General features: G+C 44.8%; 1 protein-coding gene across 1 annotated transcript in view; it reads left to right on the top strand.

The window, feature by feature from the left end:
- The window catches only part of LOC130071078 (solute carrier family 12 member 6-like), a 54,508-nt gene that overhangs the window by 12,624 nt on the left and 17,778 nt on the right, over positions 1–24,106 (top strand). The window contains exons 9-18 of the mRNA XM_056235689.1: positions 786–947; positions 1,344–1,442; positions 1,787–1,844; positions 11,476–11,650; positions 12,218–12,336; positions 13,251–13,349; positions 13,439–13,558; positions 21,770–21,874; positions 22,160–22,328; positions 23,489–23,684. Of these exons, the coding sequence (XP_056091664.1) occupies positions 786–947; positions 1,344–1,442; positions 1,787–1,844; positions 11,476–11,650; positions 12,218–12,336; positions 13,251–13,349; positions 13,439–13,558; positions 21,770–21,874; positions 22,160–22,328; positions 23,489–23,684 (1,302 nt within the window). The remainder of the gene's footprint in view (positions 1–785; positions 948–1,343; positions 1,443–1,786; positions 1,845–11,475; positions 11,651–12,217; positions 12,337–13,250; positions 13,350–13,438; positions 13,559–21,769; positions 21,875–22,159; positions 22,329–23,488; positions 23,685–24,106) is intronic.

A 24,106-nucleotide genomic window follows, 5' to 3' on the forward strand; every position in this document is an offset into this window, starting at 1 on the left:
TGAAAGCCGATAACCGATAATTCTTTATATTTGAAAGCCGATAACCGATAATTCTTTATATTTGAAAGCCGATAATTCTTTATATTTGAAAGCCGATAACCGATAATTCTTTATATTTGAAAGCCCATAATTGATAATTCTTTATATTTGAAAGCCGATAACCGATAATTCTTTATATTTGATAGCCGATAACCGATAATTCTTTATATTTGAAAGCTGATAACTGATGATTCTTTATATTTGAAAGCTGATAACCGATAATTCTTTATATTTGATAGCCGATAACCGATAATTCTTTATATTTGATAGCCGATAACCGATAATTCTTTATATTTGAAAGCTGATAACCGATCATTCTTTATATTTGAAAGCCGATATTCTTTATATTTGATAAATCTAAATCAAAATTTTTATATACATTTTGAGAGCCTGATTGCAAAAACAAGTCTCACTATGTCCTAAACACACAATTATAATGTTTTCATGATAATTTTATGTAGCTGATATGACAGACTTGCACTACTTTACTGTATTTCCCTTTTTAAGTGATTCCATTCCTATTTCAAGCAGTTCAAATCCATCATGTTGAACAGTGCGCCTCTGAAGAGTCTCAGCTGAAGGAAATAATACATTACTTATCGGCTTTAATATATCGGCCAAATTTACTTAACGTGCCGATAACAATAACATTAAAAATAATCATATATCGGCCGAGACCGATATGGTGGCCGATATATCGAGCATCCCTAATTTGACTGTTTTCTTCATCCCTTTGTTGTGTCTAGAGAACCTCTGGAGCTCGTACTCCGCTAAAGGAGACGTTCTGGAGCGCGGCGTCCATCGCTCCGCCCACTCTCCCGCCGTGTCCAATCACTATCCTTACGTGTTTGCTGACATCACCACCTCCTTCACGCTGTTGGTCGGGATCTTCTTTCCCTCTGTGACTGGTATTCCTGCATTTCTCTTATTTTATCAGTCAATCGAAGGGTGTGTTTATAATAATGCAACAAAATTCGGCTCATAAAGTTTTTGCGGTGTGTTTACATTCTGATTTCCTACATGCAGAGTTACTGCATACGTACAGACATGCAAAATGTGCCGGAGATACTGGATAAACTGTGATCATGTGTATTCATTATACTTAATTAATTAAATGATATATTTTTTAGAAATTATATATATATTTAATTAATTTATATTCATTAAAATGTTATTATCTATTTAATTTCTAACTCTCAGCTGTGGTTTTGTGTGTTTCTGAGACCGTGATGTCACATGACATCAGATAAGACGTGTTGTCATGTGACCGTGCTGATGTTCATCAGATCCTCTGTGTGTGTCAGGAATCATGGCGGGCTCGAACCGTTCTGGAGATCTGAAAGATGCTCAGCGCTCGATTCCCATCGGCACAATCCTGGCCATCCTCACCACATCCCTCGTGTGTATCCTTACAAACATCACACACACACACACACACACACACACACACACACACACACACACACACACACACACACACACAGGGGTTACCCTTACACACATCACACACACACACACACACACACAATAAAGCCAAAACAATCTCTGTTACCTTAAATTATATGTTTATCTCTGTAAAGCTGCTTTGAAACAATCCATTGTTAAAAGCGCTATATAAATGAAGATGACTTGACTTGACACAGGGGTTATCCTTACAAACATATTGCCGTCAGTAATGTAACTGGTGATGTGTGCTGTGATGTTGTGTGTCTGGTGTTTTGCCGATGTTTCCTGAACCGGCGCTCAGACCTGAGCTGTGTTCTGCTGTTCGGATCCTGCGTGGAGGGCGTCGTTCTGCGGGACAAGTGCGTCTCTTCCTCCATCCTTCCTCCATCCCTCCGGCTCCTTTAGAACAGCGTGACTAATGCCGATTAGGGCTGGGCAAAAAAACATCCATTAATAATGAAACATTCATTACAGGATTAGGGTCCGGCTGGGTCGTCAACCCGCGAGTCACGCTTTCAGATGATACACACAAACACAACAAATCAGCCGGTGTTTCGGTGCAGCGTGTCATAGTTCAGCCAGGAGAGGAAAGCTCTCTGATATGAATCTCTTCTACAGGAGTGTCCACAGCTGAGTCTGCATGTACAGTTATACGGCACAGTTATACGGCACAGTTATACGGCACAGTTACACGGCACTGTTACACGGCACAGCTATACGGCACAGTTATACGGCACAGTTACACGGCACTGTTACACGGCACAGTTACACGGCACAGTTATACGGCACAGTTACACGGCACAGTTATACGGCACAGTTATACGGCACAGTTATACGGCACAGTTATACGGCACAGTTATACGGCACAGTTATACGGCACAGTTATACGGCACAGCTATACGGCACAGTTATACGGCACAGTTACACGGCACTGTTACACGGCACAGTTACACGGCACAGTTATACGGCACAGTTATACGGCACAGTTATACGGCACAGCTATACGGCACAGCTATACGGCACAGTTATACGGCACAGTTATACGGCACAGTTACACGGCACAGTTATACGGCACAGTTATACGGCACAGCTATACGGCACAGTTATACGGCACAGTTACGGCACAGTTATACGGCACAGATACACGGCACTGTTACACGGCACAGCTATACGGCACAGTTATACGGCACAGTTATACGGCACTGTTACACGGCACAGTTATACGGCACAGTTATACGGCACAGTTACATGGCACTGTTACACGGCACAGTTGCACGGCACAGTTACACGGCACAGTTACCGGCACAGTTATACGGCACAGTTACCGGCACAGTTATACGGCACAGTTACCGGCACAGTTATACGGCACAGTTACCGGCACAGTTATACGGCACAGTTACACGGCACAGTTATACGGCACAGCTATACGGCACAGCTATACGGCACAGCTATACGGCACAGTTATACGGCACAGTTACAAGGCACAGTTACAAGGCACAGTTACACGGCACAGTTACACGGCACAGTTATACGGCACAGTTACCGGCACAGTTATACGGCACAGTTACACGGCACAGTTATACGGCACATACGGCACAGCTATACGGCACAGCTATACGGCACAGTTATACGGCACAGTTACAAGGCACAGTTACACGGCACAGTTACACGGCACAGTTACAAGGCACAGTTATACGGAACAGCTATACGGCACAGCTATACGGCACAGTTATACGGCACAGTTACAAGGCACAGTTACACGGCACAGTTACACGGCACAGTTACACGGCACAGTTACACGGCACAGTTACACGGCACAGTTATACGGCACAGTTACCGGCACAGTTATACGGCACAGTTACACGGCACAGTTATACGGCACATACGGCACATACGGCACAGCTATACGGCACAGTTATACGGCACATTTACAAGGCACAGTTACATGGCACAGTTACACGGCACAGTTACAAGGCACAGTTATACGGAACAGCTATACGGCACAGTTATACGGCACAGCTATACGGCACAGTTATACGGCACAGTTACAAGGCACAGTTACACGGCACAGTTACATGGCACAGTTACAAGGCACAGTTATACGGAACAGCTACACGGCACAGTTACACGGCACAGTTACAAGGCACAGTTATTAGGGGTGTAACGATATTTGAACCGAACCGAAAAACCGCGATACACCACCCACGATACGTATCGCGATACTCTCATGGCGAACCGAACACGCCCCGCCCCCTGTTGCCCCGCCCAGCCCCGGCTCATTGCACCTCATGTGTTATGTGTACACAACGAATAGGGCTGTTGCCTAACCACCATTAACCACATATAATCGCAATAAGCTCAGTGTTTTGTTACTTTTGATAATAAGCAAGGTGTAATCTTTCAAATTATGTCTATTTGATCACGAAATGTAAACAATAAATGCCGTTTTGGCGCTCTTAGATATGGCGTGACAGATATCACTGTATGCATGCGGCAGCGCGGAGCGCGATCATCTCTTCCTCAGTTACAGAATAAACATGAATGGACAACCGAAGGTATGTTGAAAGATACAGTATACTTACTGAAAGGCATCATAACTCGTGTAAACACTCAATCAGAGTTTCAACAGCGGAAATACGTCAATAAAACGCTTAGTTTTTCACATAGCTTTATATTTACCTCAGGCAAGTCATTCAGTGTCCACAGCTTGCTGGTTTGCTAACTCTTTCACTAAATAAATGGTATATATTAGCCTATATATTATATTTTACTTAACCTGTTTATGATATCTTGATTATTTAATGTATGTTTAAAATAGTTGTCATGAAAATAACAGCAACGGTGTAAATTATTATATAACATTAACAAATTAGAGTAAAAACATGTTAATGCAAAAATTGCCTTATGTGTAGTTTACATGTTTTCATACAATTTGTTATTTGAGTGTTGATTATTATTATATCATTTAGGCTAAAAGTCTAGGCTCTATTGTTAAGCTTTAATGTTATAGTAATGTGCAAGTAAGGGCTGTAGTTTACAGCATTAGTAGAAAATTTAGTTATCCTTGAGAAACGTTTACTTGTAAATTAATTAATTTAAAGACAAGGACACAATTTGTTCATTAAAGCACTGTTTAATAAAAAATAAAAGAACCGAACCGAACCGAACCGAGACCTCAAAACCGTGGGACGAACCGAACCGTCAGGTTTGTGTATCGTTACACCCCTAACAGTTATACGGCACAGTTATTCGGCACAGCTATACGGCACAGTTACAAGGCACAGTTATACGGAACAGCTATACGGCACAGTTACAAGGCACAGTTATACGGAACAGCTATACGGCACAGTTACACGGCATAGTTATACGGAACAGCTATACGGCACAGTTACAAGGCACAGTTATACCAGCACAGTTATACCAGCACAGTTATACGGCACATACGGCACAGTTATACGGCACATACGGCACAGTTACACGGCACAGTTATACCAGCACAGTTATACGGCACAGTTATACCAGCACAGTTATACCAGCACAGTTATACGGCACAGTTATACGGCAGATACGGCACAGTTATCCGGCACAGCTATACGGCACAGTTATCCGGCACAGTTATACGGCACAGCTATAAGGCACAGCTATACGGCACAGTTACACGGCACAGTTATACGGCACAGTTACCAGCACAGTTATACGGCACAGCTATTCGGCACAGTTACACGGCACAGTTATACGGCACAGTTACCAGCACAGTTATACGGCACAGCTACACGGCACAGTTACACGGCACAGTTACACGGCACGGTTATACGGCACGGTTACACGGCACAGTTATACGGCACAGTTATACGGCACAGTTATACAGCACAGCTATACGGCACAGTTACACGGCACAGTTATACGGGACAGTTATACGGCACAGTTATACGGCACATACGGCACAGTTACACGGCACAGTTATACGGCACAGTTATACCAGCACAGTTATACGGCACAGTTATACGGCACAGTTATCCGGCACAGCTATACGGCACAGTTATACGGCACAGCTATTCGGCACAGCTATACGGCACCGTTACACGGCACAGTTACACGGCACAGTTATACGGCACAGTTATACGGCACAGTTACATGGCACAGTTATACGGCACAGTTATACGGCACAGTTATACGGCACAGTTATCCGGCACAGTTATACGGCACAGTTATCCGGCACAGTTATACGGCACAGCTATACGGCACAGCTATACGGCACAGTTATACGGCACAGTTACCAGCACAGTTATACCAGCACAGTTATACGGCACAGTTACACGGCACATACGGCACAGTTATACGGCACAGCTATACGGCACAGTTATACGGCACAGTTACCAGCACAGTTATACCAGCACAGTTATACGGCACAGTTACACGGCACATACGGCACAGTTATACGGCACAGCTATACGGCACAGTTATACGGCACAGTTACACAGTTATACGGAACAGCTATACGGCACAGTTACAAGGCACAGTTACACGGCACAGTTACAAGGCACAGTTATACGGAACAGCTATACGGCACAGTTACAAGGCACAGTTATACGGAACAGCTATACGGCACAGTTACACGGCACAGTTAAACAGTTATACGGAACAGCTATACGGCACAGTTACACGGCACAGTTACACAGTTATACGGAACAGCTATACGGCACAGTTACACGGCACAGTTACACGGCACAGCTACACGGCACAGTTATACAGCACAGCTATACAGCACAGCTATACGGCACAGTTATACGGCACAGCTATATGGCACAGTAATACGGCACAGCTATACGGCACAGCTATACGGCACAGCTACACGGCACAGTTACACGGCACAGTTATACGGCACAGCTATACGACACAGCTATACGGCTAAGTTACCAGCACAGTTATACGGCACAGATATACGGCAGTTATACGGCACAGTTATACAGCAGTTATACGGCACAGTTATACGGCACAGTTACACGGCACAGTTATACCAGCACAGTTATACGGCACAGTTATACGGCATATACGGCACAGTTATCCGGCACAGTTATACGGCACAGTTACCAGCACAGTTATACCAGCACAGTTATACCAGCACAGTTATACGGCACAGTTATACGGCACATACGGCACAGTTACACGGCACAGTTATACCAGCACAGTTTTACGGCACAGTTACACGGCACAGTTATACGGCACAGTTATACAGCACAGTTATACAGCACAGTTTTACGACACAGTTATACAGCACAGTTATACCAGCACAGTTATACCAGCACAGTTATACGGCACAGTTATACAGCACAGTTATACGGCACAGTTATACGGCACATACGGCACAGTTATACGGCACAGTTATTCAGCACAGCTATACGGCACAGTTATATGGCACAGTTACACGGCACAGTTACATGGCACAGCTACACGGCACAGTTAGACGGCACAGTTACACGGCACAGTTACACGGCACAGTTATACAGCACAGTTACACGGCACAGTTATACGGCACAGTTATACGGCACAGTTATACAGCACAGCTATACGGCACAGTTACACGGCACAGTTATACGGCACGGTTACACGGCACAGTTATACGGCACACTTACACGGCAATGTTATACGGCACGGTTACACGGCACAGTTATACAGCACAGTTATACAGCAGCACAGTTATACGGCACAGTTATACAGCACAGTTATACAGCAGCACAGTTATACGGCACAGTTATACGGCACAGCTATACGGCACAGTTACACGGCACAGTTATACGGCACAGTTATACGGCACAGCTATACGGCTAAGTTACCAGCACAGTTATACGGCACAGTTATACGGCAGTTATACGGCACAGTTATACGGCACAGTTATACGGCAGTTATACGGCACAGTTATACGGCACAGTTATACGGCACAGTTACACGGCACAGTTATACCAGCACAGTTATACGGCACAGTTATACGGCATATACGGCACAGTTATCCGGCACAGTTATACGGCACAGTTATACGGCACAGTTATACGGCACAGTTATACGGCACAGTTACACGGCACAGTTATACGGCACAGTTATACGGCACAGTTATACGGCACAGTTACACGGCACAGTTATACCAGCACAGTTATACGGCACAGTTATACGGCATATACGGCACAGTTATCCGGCACAGTTATACGGCACAGTTACCAGCACAGTTATACCAGCACAGTTATACGGCACAGTTATACGGCACATACGGCACAGTTACACGGCACAGTTATACCAGCACAGTTTTACGGCACAGTTACACGGCACAGTTATACAGCACAGTTATACAGCACAGTTTTACGGCACAGTTATACGGCACAGTTATACAGCACAGTTATACAGCACAGTTATACCAGCACAGTTATACCAGCACAGTTATACGGCACAGTTATACGGCACAGTTATACAGCACAGTTATACAGCACAGTTATACCAGCACAGTTATACGGCACAGTTATACGGCACATACGGCACAGTTATACGGCACAGTTATTCGGCACAGCTATACGGCACAGTTATATGGCACAGTTACACGGCACAGTTACATGGCACAGCTACACGGCACAGTTAGACGGCACAGTTACACGGCACAGTTATACAGCACAGTTACCAGCACAGTTATACAGCACAGCTATACGGCACAGTTACACGGCACAGTTATACGGCACGGTTACACGGCACAGTTATACGGCACAGTTATACAGCACAGCTATACGGCACAGTTATACGGCACAGTTACCAGCACAGTTATACAGCACAGCTATACGGCACAGTTACACGGCACAGTTATACGGCACGGTTACACGGCACAGTTACACGGCACACTTACACGGCACAGTTATACGGCACGGTTACACGGCACAGTTATACAGCACAGTTATACAGCAGCACAGTTATACGGCACAGTTATACAGCACAGTTATACATCAGCACAGTTATACGGCACAGTTATACGGCACAGTTATACGGCACAGTTATACAGCAGCACAGTTATACGGCACAGTTATACGGCACAGTTATACGGCACAGTTACACGGCACAGTTATACAGCAGCACAGTTATACGGCACAGTTATACGGCACAGTTATACGGCACAGTTATACGGCACAGTTATACGGCACAGTTACACGGCACAGTTATACAGCAGCACAGTTATACGGCACAGTTATACGGCACAGCTATACGGCACAGTTACACGGCACAGTTATACGGCACAGTTACACGGCACAGTTATACGGCACAGTTATACGGCACAGTTATACGGCACAGTTATACAGCACAGTTATACAGCAGCACAGTTATACGGCACAGTTATACAGCACAGTTATACGGCAGTTATACGGCACAGTTATACGGCACAGTTATACGGCACAGTTACACGGCACAGTTATACCAGCACAGTTATACGGCACAGTTATACGGCATATACGGCACAGTTATCCGGCACAGTTATCCGGCACAGTTATACGGCACAGTTACCAGCACAGTTATACGGCACAGTTATACGGCAGTTATACGGCACAGTTATACGGCACAGTTATACGGCAGTTATACGGCACAGTTATACGGCACAGTTATACGGCACAGTTACACGGCACAGTTATACGGCACAGTTATACGGCACAGTTATACGGCACAGTTACACGGCACAGTTATACCAGCACAGTTATACGGCACAGTTATACGGCATATACGGCACAGTTATCCGGCACAGTTATACGGCACAGTTACCAGCACAGTTATACCAGCACAGTTATACCAGCACAGTTATACGGCACAGTTATACGGCACATACGGCACAGTTACACGGCACAGTTATACCAGCACAGTTTTACGGCACAGTTACACGGCACAGTTATACAGCACAGTTATACAGCACAGTTTTACGGCACAGTTATACGGCACAGTTATACAGCACAGTTATACAGCACAGTTATACCAGCACAGTTATACCAGCACAGTTATACGGCACAGTTATACGGCACAGTTATACAGCACAGTTATACAGCACAGTTATACCAGCACAGTTATACGGCACAGTTATACGGCACATACGGCACAGTTATACGGCACAGTTATTCGGCACAGCTATACGGCACAGTTATATGGCACAGTTACACGGCACAGTTACATGGCACAGCTACACGGCACAGTTAGACGGCACAGTTACACGGCACAGTTATACAGCACAGTTACCAGCACAGTTATACAGCACAGCTATACGGCACAGTTACACGGCACAGTTATACGGCACGGTTACACGGCACAGTTATACGGCACAGTTATACAGCACAGCTATACGGCACAGTTATACGGCACAGTTACCAGCACAGTTATACAGCACAGCTATACGGCACAGTTACACGGCACAGTTATACGGCACGGTTACACGGCACAGTTATACGGCACACTTACACGGCACAGTTATACGGCACGGTTACACGGCACAGTTATACAGCACAGTTATACAGCAGCACAGTTATACGGCACAGTTATACAGCACAGTTATACATCAGCACAGTTATACGGCACAGTTATACGGCACAGTTATACGGCACAGTTATACAGCACAGTTATACAGCAGCACAGTTATACGGCACAGTTATACGGCACAGTTATACGGCACAGTTACACGGCACAGTTATACAGCAGCACAGTTATACGGCACAGTTATACGGCACAGTTATACAGCAGCACAGTTATACGGCACAGTTATACAGCAGCACAGTTATACGGCACAGTTATACGGCACAGTTATACGGCACAGTTACACGGCACAGTTATACAGCAGCACAGTTATACGGCACAGTTATACGGCACAGCTATACGGCACAGTTACACGGCACAGTTATACGGCACAGTTACACGGCACAGTTATACGGCACAGTTATACGGCACAGTTATGGCACAGTTATACGGCACAGTTATACGGCACAGTTATACAGCACAGTTATACAGCAGCACAGTTATACGGCACAGTTATACAGCACAGTTATACAGCAGCACAGTTATACGGCACAGTTATACGGCACAGTTATACAGCACAGTTACACGGCACAGTTACACGGCACAGTTATACAGCAGCACAGTTATACGGCACAGTTATACAGCAGCACAGTTATACGGCACAGTTATACGGCACAGTTATACGGCACAGTTATACAGCACAGTTACACGGCACAGTTACACGGCACAGTTATACAGCAGCACAGTTATACGGCACAGTTATACGGCACAGTTATACAGCAGCACAGTTATACAGCAGCACAGTTATACGGCACAGTTATACGGCACAGTTATACAGCAGCACAGTTATACAGCAGCACAGTTATACAGCAGCACAGTTATACAGCAGCACAGTTATACGGCACAGTTATACAGCAGCACAGTTATACGGCACAGTTATACAGCAGCACAGTTATACAGCAGCACAGTTACACAGCACAGTTGCACGCCACAGTTATTCTCAAAAGCCACAAATCTATTTTTTTCGATTCCCGAAAGCCAGTATTAGTTTTCCTGCACGGTTCACAGGCTCGCGTGTTACAGCTGATGCTGGGAGATTTCATGTGTTTCATCATAATCATACAGTAACCGGATCGTGTTTGATCATAATCATACAGTAACCGGATCGTGTTTGATCTCGGCTGTTCTGACTCGTCATATTTACAGTTTACATCTCGCATCAAAATCCTGTTTATTCATTGTGTGCATTAGAGATATAGAGCTGTCGTCCTCTGACCGATGAGTGTGTGTTTGTGTGTGTGTGTGTGTGTGAGTTTGTTTGTGTGTATGTGAGAGTGTGTGTGTGTGTTTGTGTGTGTGTGTGTGTGTGTGTGAGTGAGTGAGTGTGTGTAAAGCTGTGTGTTTGTGTGTGTGTGTGTGTGTGTGTGTGAGAGAGTGTGTGTAAAGCTGTCATCCTCTGGCCGTGTGCAGGTTTGGAGACTCGGTGAAAGGGAATCTGGTGGTCGGCACGCTCTCCTGGCCCTCGCCGTGGGTGATTGTGATTGGCTCGTTCTTCTCCACGTGTGGCGCTGGCCTCCAATCCCTGACCGGCGCTCCTCGACTCCTGCAGGCCATCGCTAAAGACAACATCATTCCCTTCCTGAGGGTGAGGCTACACACACACACACACACACCAGAGACGCTACACACACCTGAGACTACACACACACACACACACACACCTGAGACTACACACACACACACCTGAGACTACACACACACACACACCTGAGACGCTCCACACACCTGAGACTACACATTAGGGCTGGGCGATATGGCCAAAAAAATGATCACGATAATTTTTTTTATATCAGTCGATATCGATATTTATCACGATAAATGTAAAAAAAAATTCTTTTAAGTTTTTCCGATTTTTGCACCTGCACCTTAGATGTTCAGTGTGTGTGTTCAGTGTGTGTGTGCAGGTGTTCAGTGTGTGTGTGCAGGTGTTTAGTGTGTGTGTGTGTGTGTGTGTGTGTTGTGTGTGTGTGCAGGTGTTTAGTGTGTGTGTGTGCAGGTGTTTAGTGTGTGTGTTGTGTGTGTGTGCAGGTGTTTAGTGTGTGTGTTGTGTGTGTGTGCAGGTGTTTAGTGTGTGTGTTGTGTGTGTGTGCAGGTGTTTAGTGTGTGTGTTGTGTGTGTGTGCAGGTGTTTAGTGTGTTGTGTGTGTGTGCAGGTGTTCGGGCACGGGAAGGCTAATGGAGAACCCACATGGGCTCTCCTCCTGACTGCGGTTCTGGCTGAGCTGGGGATCCTGATCGCGTCGCTGGACCTCGTCGCTCCAATACTGTCCATGTAAGTCATTCACACACTATTATTACTGTATGATCCTTTATTATTACAGAAGCTGCGTATGATCCTATTGTAATTGTTGGCGTTCGTATTATTATTCGCTCTATGGGTGTATGGCAGCCCACAGAACCGCTTGTGGGAGATTTGGCGCACTGATCGAGGACCGTGTGATCATGAGCCACAGCGAGTCTGGAGTCCCGATCCTCTAGCGCCCCCTACTGTGCAGCGCTGCACTCGCGGCTATGCTAATCATTCTTAAGGGCTAGAAACAAACTTTTTTCCTCTGATTTGGCTCCAGACAATTCGATTGCACCCTATTATTATTCATGAAAACTGAACCAGATCATCTTCAGACAGAAAGTTCTGGAAGTTGTGGTTCGCCGAACTGTTCTCAAATAACGTACGAACGAATTCGATGAAGAGCGCGCCAAAAAGAACTTGAGGCGACATCTCTACAACACTTTAGCGTATTCTGACCAAACTTGGTGTGTGTTATGACACCCATGACCTGAGGCTACCTGCACAGTTTCGGCACAGCGCCACCTAGTGGTCAGGAGATACGGAAAATGGCTCTTTTTGCTCATAACGGCTGAACGGTTTGGCCATAAATCACAAAACGGGTCTCTTTAGACATGCCGAGTTGAGCGATACCCAATTTCCCCATGTCGACCATTTTGGATATCGGCCATTTTTGATTTTGTGTATCGTTACGAAACGTGGTGTGTGTCTTCAACACAATGCCCTGAATGGACTCCAAAAGTACCTTGTGGTCAACAGAAGTGAAAGAATGAATGTGTGTTTAATTGCTGATTGTTGCAGTCGGTCTGAATCTCACAGCCATGATGCCGTGAGTTATCATGACTTCTATATATTTAACTGTAATAATTTTTCGTTGATGTGTGTGTGTGTGTGTGCAGGTTTTTCCTGATGTGTTACCTGTTCGTGAACCTAGCCTGCGCTCTGCAGACGCTGCTCAGAACGCCCAACTGGAGGCCGCGGTTCTCATACTACCACTGGTGCGACACACAACCACACACACACACATTCATGCCATCACACACACACTCCACAGGCATCTGTTGATGTCATTTCCTGTCGCCCTCAGGACGTTGTCGTTTCTAGGCATGATGATCTGTCTGGCTCTCATGTTCATATCGTCATGGTACTACGCTATCGTCGCCATGGTGATAGCCGGAATGATCTACAAATACATCGAGTACCACGGGTACGTTGTGAGTGTGTGTGTGTGTGTAATTGTGCTTGAGAGTGTGTGTGAGTGGGTGTTTGCGAGTGTGCGTGAGTGTGTGTGTGTGAGAGTGGGTGATTCTGTGAGTGTGTGTGTTTGTGTGTGAGTGGGTGTTTGCGAGTGTGTGTGTGAGTGGGTGTGATTCTGTGAGTGTGTGTGAATGTGTGTGAGTGTGTGTGTGTGAGTGGGTGTTTGCGAGTGTACATGAGTGTGAGTGAGTGTTTGTGTGTGAGTGGGTGTGATTCTGTGAGTGTGTGTTTGCGAGTGTGTGTGTGAGTGGGTGTGATTCTTTGAGTGTGTGTGAGAGTAGGTGTGATTCTGTGAGTGTGGGTGTGATTCTGTGAGTGTGTGTGTGTGTGTGTGTGTGTGAGTGGGTGTGATTCTGTGAGTGTGTGTGTGAGAGTAGGTGTGATTTTGTGAGTGTGGGTGTGATTCTGTGAGTGTGAGTGGGTGTGATTCTGTGAGTGTGTGTGTGAGTGTGTGTGTGAGTGGGTGTGATTCTGTGAGTGTGTGTGTGTGTGTGGGTGTGATTCTGTGAGTGTGTGTGTGTGTGTGAGTGTGTGTGATTCTGTGAGTGTGTGTGTGTGTGTGGGTGTGATTCTGTGAGTGTGTGTGTGTGTGTGTGTGTGTGTGAGTGGGTGTGATTCTGTGAGTGTGTGTGTGTGTGTGTGGGTGTGATTCTGTGAGTGTGTGTGTGTGTGTGAGTGTTTGTGATTCTGTGTGTGTGTGTGTGTGAGTGTTTGTGATTCTGTGAGTGTGTGAGTGCGTCTGAGTGTGAGTGTGTGATTGTGCTTGAGTGCGTGTTTGTGTGTGTGCATGAGTGTGTGTGTGCACGTGTGAGTGTTTGTGATTCTGTGAGTGTGTGATTGTGCTTGAGTGTGTGTGTGTGTGTGTGTGTGTGTGAGTGTTTGTGATTCTGTGACTTTGTGATTGTGCTTGAGTGTGTGTGTGTGTGTGTGTGTGTGTGTGTTTGTGTGTGTGTGTGTGAGTGTTTGTGATTCTGTGAGTGTGTGATTGTGCTTGTGTGTGTGTGTGTGTGTGAGTGTTTGTGATTCTGTGAGTGTGTGATTGTGCTTGAGTGTGTGTGTGTGTGTTTGTGTGTGTGTGAGTGTTTGTGATTCTGTGAGTGTGTGATTGTGCTTGAGTGTGTGTGTGTGTGTGTGTGTGAGTGTTACGCGTTTAAAGATGTATAAGGGGATGATTACATAACATTTATGTGAGACACTGTTGCTTTGTGTGGATGCAGGAAGAACAACCAAGAAACTTCAATTAAACGTTAAGAGGAAACGTTTATTCTCTTTGAATGGAAAAGCTTTAAACATGTTCACCTAAATTAAATAACAAGATTGTTCAGAAAGAAAAATAACACACGAGAAAACAAAGACAGACAAGAGTGTCGCCAAATTATCGAAATAAGCAAAACATAACTGATATCTAATTTTAAGTGTACCCGTTAAACTAACTGCCACAAAAGAAAAAGAAAAACAAAACCGAGTTCTTCAGCGGAATACGCCGCCTTAATTAAACTACACTAAATAAAAACAGAAATACAGGAATGGCGAACACTCCACGCATACCTAACACAACAATGATTCCTACCTCCCGTCATGATTTCGCAACAGAGAACTCAATGCTCCAGATGTAAGCGGATCGGCTAGGCATCTCTTAGTGTCTTACTAAAACTCAGGTCAGGCAAAAGCATTTACTCAAATCAACAATAAAGACAATAAGCGTGAATCGTGGTAGTGGTTTCGACAATGTGCTCAGAACACGCAAGTTGGGTGAGATCTGGCGAGGATCTGTCTTCCTAGTTGTGGATGGGCCTTTTAAACTCATGGCACAGCAATGGATTGGTCGAACAGATGATGACGCCCCCACAATGACGTCACGTGCCCGCAAACAGCCAATGCTCGGTCACCACCTGAAAGTAATGAATGGAGACAGAACAGAAACACACACACACAAATACACGTGGAACGTAACACTTCCCCCCTAAAAAAAAGAAAAAAACATCAAAACATGAACAAAAGAACATGTTTTTTTTTTTTTTCTTCTTTCATTCTAATTCTCAGAGCACACCAGCTTAAACTCTGGACAAAGCGTCCGCAATTATATTCTCCGCACCTTTCTTGTGTTTGATCTCTAAATTGTAGCCTTGTACCATCAAAGACCAACGCATCAGCCTCTGATTATGATTGTACATGCGACCTAAAAACACTAAAGGATTGTGATCCGTGAACACAATCACAGGCAGATTAGTTGAGCTCACATAAACATCAAAATACTGTAGAGCCAGTAATAAGGCCAACGTTTCTTTCTCGATTGTAGAGTAGTTCAATTGGTGTTTATTGAACTTACGTGAAAAATAACATACTGGATGGTCGATACCAGAAACGTCTTCTTGCACCAGCACTGCCCCCGCACCAACAGAGCTTGCGTCAATCTCGAGCTTGAAAGTTCGTTCAAAATCAGGAGCTGATAAAACAGGCGTACCGCACAACAAAGTCTTGATGTTATCAAAAGCATTCTGACATTCATCATTCCAGAGAAAAGTGCATGATGGACTAAGGAGTGACGTTAAAGGATTGGCCACAGTTGAAAAATTCTTGCAGAAACCCCGATAATAACCGGCCATTCCTAAGAATCTACGAAGTTCTTTGCGCGTAGCAGGAACAGGAAAATCAGCAATTGCAGTTACTTTTGCCTCCACGGGTCGAACTTGACCTTGACCCACTTCTTTGCCCAAGTACGTAACCGTAGCTTGACCAAACTCACACTTCGCTAAGTTTAACGTCAGTGAAGCTTTCTCTAGGCGCTCAAACACCTCTCTTATCGTTAACACATGTGCAGACCAAGTAGGCGAGTAAATCACGAGGTCATCTAAATATGCGTTACAGTTACGGACACCTGCAAGCACGATGTTAATAAGCCGCTGGAATGTGGCTGGTGCGTTGCGCATCCCGAAAGCCATTACGCAATATTGCAGAAAATCATCTTGGGTCACAAAAGCAGAAATATCGGAGGCGCGCAATGTTAGCGGCACCTGCCAGTAACCCTTCAGTAAATCTAATTTACTGACAAATTTAGCGGACCCCAGGTTGTCCACACAGTCCTCCATACGAGGTAATGGAAAACAGTCAGGAACAGTTACAGAATTTACCTTTCGGTAATCTGTGCAGAATCTAGCAGAACCATCACTCTTAGACACGAGTAGACAAGGTGAGCTCCAGGGACTAAAACTCTGTTTCGCTAAACCATGCTCACACAAGTAGTCAACTTCAGTCTTGATCACAGAACGTTTAAAAACATTCGTTCGATAAGCATGTTGCTTAATAGGAACAGCATTACTCACGTCAATGTCATGTTCTAAAATCGTAGTGCGAGAGGGAACGTCATTAAATAACGAAGGAAAGTCAGAAATGATTTCTTCCACATCATTACTCTGAGACTCGGATAGATGGGACAGGTGAGAATTTAAATCAGCCAGTACTTCAGAATTCTTCAACCTGGCACACTGCTGATATGTGTGTCGTATCAAAACTCCGTCATCTTCCTTGTCAGGTGTAGAATTAAAATCAAACGACTCGCACGTAAGCGCAGCAGCACAAGATATATTCGACTCATTTTCTTTCAGGACATCCTGCACTGACTCTCGAACAAGATACGCCTTCAGCATATTTACATGACATACGCGAGATTTCTTCCGGCGATCTGGAGTACGAATCACATAATCAGTGTCACTCATTTTCCTAAGCACTTCATATGGACCTGAAAAGCGTGCAGACAAAGCAGAACCAAGGACAGGCAATAAAACGAGCACCTGATCTCCTTCCTTAAAATGACGTTGAACAGTTTTACGATCGTATTTACTCTTCATCGTCATTTGAGCGTGCAGTAATGAATCTCGTGCCATAGTACAAGCTTTGTGCAATCGCTCACGAAATTTGCTCACATAGTCCAATGTGGTTTGAACACTCGATTTGTGATCTAAAATATTCTCTTTAAGCATCTTTAACGGACCCCTGACAGTATGCCCGAAAACAAGATCGGCAGGACTAAATCCTAGACTGTCTTGTACCGCTTCTCTAGCAGCAAACAAAACTAACGGGATGCCCTCGTCCCAGTCTTTACCTGTGTCCATACAGTATCGACGCAACATCGCTTTCATGGTCTGATGGAACCGTTCCAAAGAACCTTGAGACTCAGGATGATAGGCACTTGAAATTCTGTGAGAAATATTCAAAGTCTTTAACACTTGTGTAAAAATCTTTGACAAAAAGTTTGTACCTTGATCAGACTGCACAATCCTCGGTAGACCAAACATTGAAAAGAATTTTATGAGCGCGCTGCTGATCACCGGTGCCGTAATCTTTCTCAGTGGAATCGCCTCCGGAAAACGCGTCGCTGTACACATTATTGTAAGCAAGTATTGATTACCAGATTTTGACTTAGGTAGTGGTCCAACACAGTCTACAATAACGTGCTCAAAAGGCTCTCCCATCACTGGTATAGGAACCAGCGGCGCGCGCGGAATCACCTGGTTCGGCTTACCCGAGAATTGACAAGTCGTACAGGTTCTACAAAATTTGGCTACATCAGCCTTCATTCTGGGCCAAAAGAAATGTCTCAATATTCGATGGTATGTCTTCTTAATGCCTAAGTGACCAGACAAATCATGATCATGAGCGAGTGAAAGTACTAAGTGTCTATAACACGTCGGAATGACAATTTGGGTCACAGAAGACCATTCGGAACCACTCGCAATATCAGCACACCACCAACGCATCAGTAACCCATTCTGCACATAATAAGCGTTTCTCTTCTTTTGCGCCTCTTCCACGGAAATGACAGAAGAAAAACATTTACGCAGGGAAAAGTCCTCTTTTTGGGCTGCAATAATTTTCTCACTAGTGACTTCTAATTTCAAATCATCTGATTTCAAATAAATGACTGCGCCATCTGGCTTACCTGCATCAGGCATCAGTGCATCGTTTACAAACATAGGTGCTATGAAAGTGGAGGATAAATCATCAGCATCAGCAAACTTACGAGCCTGCGCTCGCGTCACAGCACAAGCAGGAAAAACCTCAGGGAATTTCTCTGACATTTCATCAGTGCCATCGGGCAAAATAGGTTTATCACAAACCTCTAATAGCGGCACAATTTTACCACCTGCAATATCATTACCGAGAATGAAGTTCACTCCATGCACTGGTAAGCGATCACGAACTCCAACTTTCACAAATCTTGAAAACAAATCTGACTTCAGGTGAATCTGATGCAAAGGAACTTTCATAGTGCTCATCTCAAGACCACGTACTAACACATGACTTCCACAAAAAGTACATTCAGAAAATGGCAACGCGTCAGCTACTATAAACGATTGCATCGCTCCGGTATCACGCAACATAGTAACTCTGACTGGATCAGGAGAATGTTCACTAACAGACACAAATCCTTCCATCAGGAAAGGTTGATAACTAACATCTAAGACATCACAATTCTCATAATCTGTGCGATCAACAGTCTTCACAAACGCGACACTTTTAGTACTGACACCTTGCTCTTTGCGCTTTAAAGCCAGACAATCAGCAATCAGGTGTCCCGGTTTGCGACAGTAAAAACATTCTCTGCCTTCTTTAGCTTTTGGAACATTTTTCGAACGCCACTGATCTCTCAAGACAGCAGGAACATGCGAAACGTTTTCAGTCCGAGCAAGAGTAAAAACATTCTTGTGCGTAAGCGCGAACTCATCCGCACAAACAGACGCCTGTGACACTGACGTCACCTTCTGCTCGTTTAGATAGACAACAATACGATCAGGAATACAATTTTTGAACTCCTCTAACAAAACCAACTCACGGAGAGCATTAAAATCTGCTACTTTATTTGATGTGCACCACCGGTCAAACAACAAACTCTTCTCCCTAGCAAACTCAACGAACGTCTGATTTGAAACTTTTTTGTGATTCCTAAATCGCTGTCTGTACGCCTCCGGTACGAGCTCATAAGCCCTCAAAATTGCCGTTTTAATAATGTCATAATCTAAGCTATCCTGCAAAGACAGCGCAGCACATACTTCCTGAGCTTTTCCCGTCAACTTACATTGAAGCAGTAACGGCCACACATCTCTAGACCAGTTAAGCATAGAAGCAACTTGTTCGAATACATTAAAATATGAGTCAACCTCAGCCTCTCTGAACTGTGGAACAAGAGAAATGTGTTTACTCACATCAAACGTCGAACTCGCACCCGCCGCGACAGCAACCGGCTGCGCAGGTTGAGCAGCTGATACAGGAAGTGTGGGCGGAACCGGTGTCTCTCTGGCTATTCTCAGGTCCAACTCACGCAACTTTACTTGCGTGTCCGCCTCTATTTCCAGACGACGGATGTGGAGTTGCAAATCTAACTGAGCTCTACGGTCCTCAGCCCTCTCGCGCTCTTCCCGTTGGACTTTCGCCAAACGTACCTTGAGACGCGACTCATCTCCCGCAACAGATGGAGAAGAAGGTTCAAAGGGCGGCAAGACTGCTTTGGCTTCGGAACCCTCCGCCTCATCAGTCCCACTCGCTTCCTCCTCACCTAAAGGACCAGCTCCAGAGCTCAGAATCTCCTCAGATTTATCAACCGGTTTCAACACCTCCAACTTCCTTAGCTGCTGCACTAACATATTTTTAATGTCTCGCTTAAGCTGCTGTCTAGAAACTCTAATTTGGTAATGTTCGGCAACTCTCAATAAATCATCTTTCCTACACGTACTCAATTGTTCGACCGTTGGTGCACTCACAAAACCATCCAGATCAAAATCAGCCATTCTGACTAAACTTACCACCACAAACGCTAGAATCCACAGCAGCCTCTTAAGATCTTTCATTCAGACAATACCTCCTTCAAGGTTACTGCTCCTACCCACACACAATCAACAGCGCTCACCAACTCATCCCAAGAAAATAAGATATCCCTTTAAAAGGAATATCCCACCGCTGCCACCACCAAATGTTACGCGTTTAAAGATGTATAAGGGGATGATTACATAACATTTATGTGAGACACTGTTGCTTTGTGTGGATGCAGGAAGAACAACCAAGAAACTTCAATTAAACGTTAAGAGGAAACGTTTATTCTCTTTGAATGGAAAAGCTTTAAACATGTTCACCTAAATTAAATAACAAGATTGTTCAGAAAGAAAAATAACACACGAGAAAACAAAGACAGACAAGAGTGTCGCCAAATTATCGAAATAAGCAAAACATAACTGATATCTAATTTTAAGTGTACCCGTTAAACTAACTGCCACAAAAGAAAAAGAAAAACAAAACCGAGTTCTTCAGCGGAATACGCCGCCTTAATTAAACTACACTAAATAAAAACAGAAATACAGGAATGGCGAACACTCCACGCATACCTAACACAACAATGATTCCTACCTCCCGTCATGATTTCGCAACAGAGAACTCAATGCTCCAGATGTAAGCGGATCGGCTAGGCATCTCTTAGTGTCTTACTAAAACTCAGGTCAGGCAAAAGCATTTACTCAAATCAACAATAAAGACAATAAGCGTGAATCGTGGTAGTGGTTTCGACAATGTGCTCAGAACACGCAAGTTGGGTGAGATCTGGCGAGGATCTGTCTTCCTAGTTGTGGATGGGCCTTTTAAACTCATGGCACAGCAATGGATTGGTCGAACAGATGATGACGCCCCCACAATGACGTCACGTGCCCGCAAACAGCCAATGCTCGGTCACCACCTGAAAGTAATGAATGGAGACAGAACAGAAACACACACACACAAATACACGTGGAACGTAACAGTGAGTGTTTGTGATTCTGTGAGTGTGTGATTGTGCTTGAGTGTGTGTGTGTGTGTGTTTGTGTGTGTGTGAGTGTTTGTGATTCTGTGAGTGTGTGATTGTGCTTGAGTGTTTGTGTGTGTGTTTGTGTGTGTGTGAGTGTTTGTGATTCTGTGTGTGTGTGTGTGTGCTTGAGTGTTTGTGTGTGTGAGAAACTGCAGGGAGCCTTAGATCTCCTCTTTAGTTGACAACAGCCAGTTTATATTAAGAACTAATAAAGTTTGGGGAAATTATTTGTTAATCGCACTAAAACGATATCAACCACATCGAGATTTTATTTTGATGAATCGTTCAGCACTAATGCTCAGTGTGTGTGTGTGTGTGTGTGTGTGTGTTCAGGGCAGAGAAAGAGTGGGGCGACGGCATCAGAGGTCTGTCTCTCAGCGCGGCTCGCTTCGCTCTGCTCCGGCTGGAGGAAGGACCACCACACACCAAGAACTGGAGGTACACACACACACCATTAATGATACATTTTGTTGGATATTTCAACCAATATTTCCAAATAAAGCCACAGTAGGACCGTTGAGCAACAGATAGCGGGTCCTCATTACTGATGAATCTGTGTTTTGAACAGATCAGTGTAAAGAATGATTCAGTGACTCAATAATAGAGATAATGGTGAAATGTGCAGTAGAGGGTGATATATTATAGACATGCTTTTAATGGTGTGGAATGAGACGTCCTGAAATGAACTGTCACTCCTGATGTGTGTGTGTGTGTGTGTCTCAGGCCGCAGCTGCTGGTGCTGCTGAAGCTGGACGAGGACGCCCACGTGAAGTCTCCGCGCCTGCTGACGTTTGCGTCTCAGCTGAAGGCAGGGAAGGGCCTGACCATCGTGGGGACCGTCATCCCGGGCAACTTCCTGCAGACCTACGGCGAGGCCCTGGCCGCGGAGCAGGTGTGTCACGCTAATCTCAGAGGGCCGACACTATAGATATCCATAATAAAGGCTAGATGTCTTACGGCGGAGTCTCTATAGTCATCACCGGCGGCCATCTTGTCACAGGCAAGCTTTCTGGCGGCCTCTGTGGTGCCTGATGTAAGATGAGTGATCAGCACCAACACAAATACTCTTATCTCGCTGAAATCTTGACGGATTTACAAACGGTTTGGTTTCTTACAAACGTTATTAACGTGGCTATAATTCTGGATGATTATTTATTGATACACTTATTATTCATAAGTATGCAGTGTCATAACTACATCTCTGACGTTTATAACAAACCAAACCGTTTGAAAATCGGTAGAGAATTGAGCAAGTTATGGTTATTTAAAAAGTACATGCACCATTAAAACACAATGTTACGAGTGAGCGAGCTGCCTGTGGCAAGATGGCCGCCAGTGCGGACGCCGACCTCCATTGGCCAGCAGCGCGGACGGGACATCTAGCCTTTATTATGGATATCTATGGCCGACACTGCCTCCGGGAACAATTCAGTGTTAACTTTACCCACATTTCCCTGTTAAATTAATAAGTTCATAAGTTTGTTTGAAATCTTTGCAAATTTAATACAAATAAAAAACGAAAAAATCACTCGTACGCAAGTATTCTCACCTTGGCCGTGACGCTCAAAATTGTTTAGTTCAAAAGTTCAGTTAGAGAGCAGACACTGGTAACCTGAACGGTGTCTGCTGAATAAACCGTGAGCTGAACGAGAGTCGCGCTCGACCAATCACAACACACCGCTCCAGCCGACCAATCAGAGCACAGTGTGCTGTTCAGAAGGAGGGGCTTCGTAGAGACAGGAAGTAAACAGAGCGTTACTGACAGACTGGGAAGAGAGGAGCCGCAACAATGGAGAATATGAGGAGAATAATCAACATTCAAGCAGGAAAACCGCTTCTAGTAGAGAAGAGTAGAGTTATCTTATCTTTTGGGTTGTGTGACCCAAATTAATTGACATTAAATTACTACATTGTTTAAATGAATACATTTTTAGCTCACTGTGATTTATGTGCATTTCTGAAATGCATAACGTACCTCTGATACTGTAATGTGGACTCGTGCACTTCCTGTAAAGCTGAGTCACTCGTCCTGATGTGTCTCTGTCCCTCCAGACTCTCAGGCACCTGATGGAGAAGGAGCGCGTCAAGGGTTTCGTCCACTGCATCGTGGCCCAGAAGCCCCGCGAGGGCATCAGTCACATGATCCAGTCGAGCGGGCTGGGTGGCATGAGGCACAACACTGTGGTCATGGGCTGGCCACTGGCCTGGAGGCAGAGCGAAGACCCGCAGAGCTGGAAGACCTTCATCAGTGAGTGCCTTCCCATCACACCTGCACACGCCACGGGACTCACAGGGTCCGCACGCAGGCTCACTATTGGCCGACGCTGGTCATGTGTGTGTGATGCGTGTGACGTACAGCCCAGAAGCGCTGCGCTGTGAACTCACTCGAGGCCCACACAGAAGAACATGAAGAGTTGAATAAAGTCATTAATTTAGTTTGTTTTGCGCACAAAAAGTATTCTCGTCACTTGATAAACTTAAGGTTGAGCCACTGTAGTCACTCGGACTATTTTAACGATGTCTTTAATAACTTTCTGGGCCGGCCAGCCTATGGAGGAGTGAGACAGCTCTCAGATTTAATCAAAAATGTCTTAATTTGTGATCCGAAGATGCGTTTTAAAAACCAGAATTATCCAACAAAAATATATTTTAAATGGTTTTAATTTTAAT

The sequence above is a fragment of the Rhinichthys klamathensis genome, unplaced genomic scaffold, assembly GCF_029890125.1.
Source record: "Rhinichthys klamathensis goyatoka isolate OS25496 unplaced genomic scaffold, OSU_Roscu_1.1 h1tg000429l_1, whole genome shotgun sequence".
Classification (NCBI taxonomy): domain Eukaryota; kingdom Metazoa; phylum Chordata; class Actinopteri; order Cypriniformes; family Leuciscidae; genus Rhinichthys; species Rhinichthys klamathensis.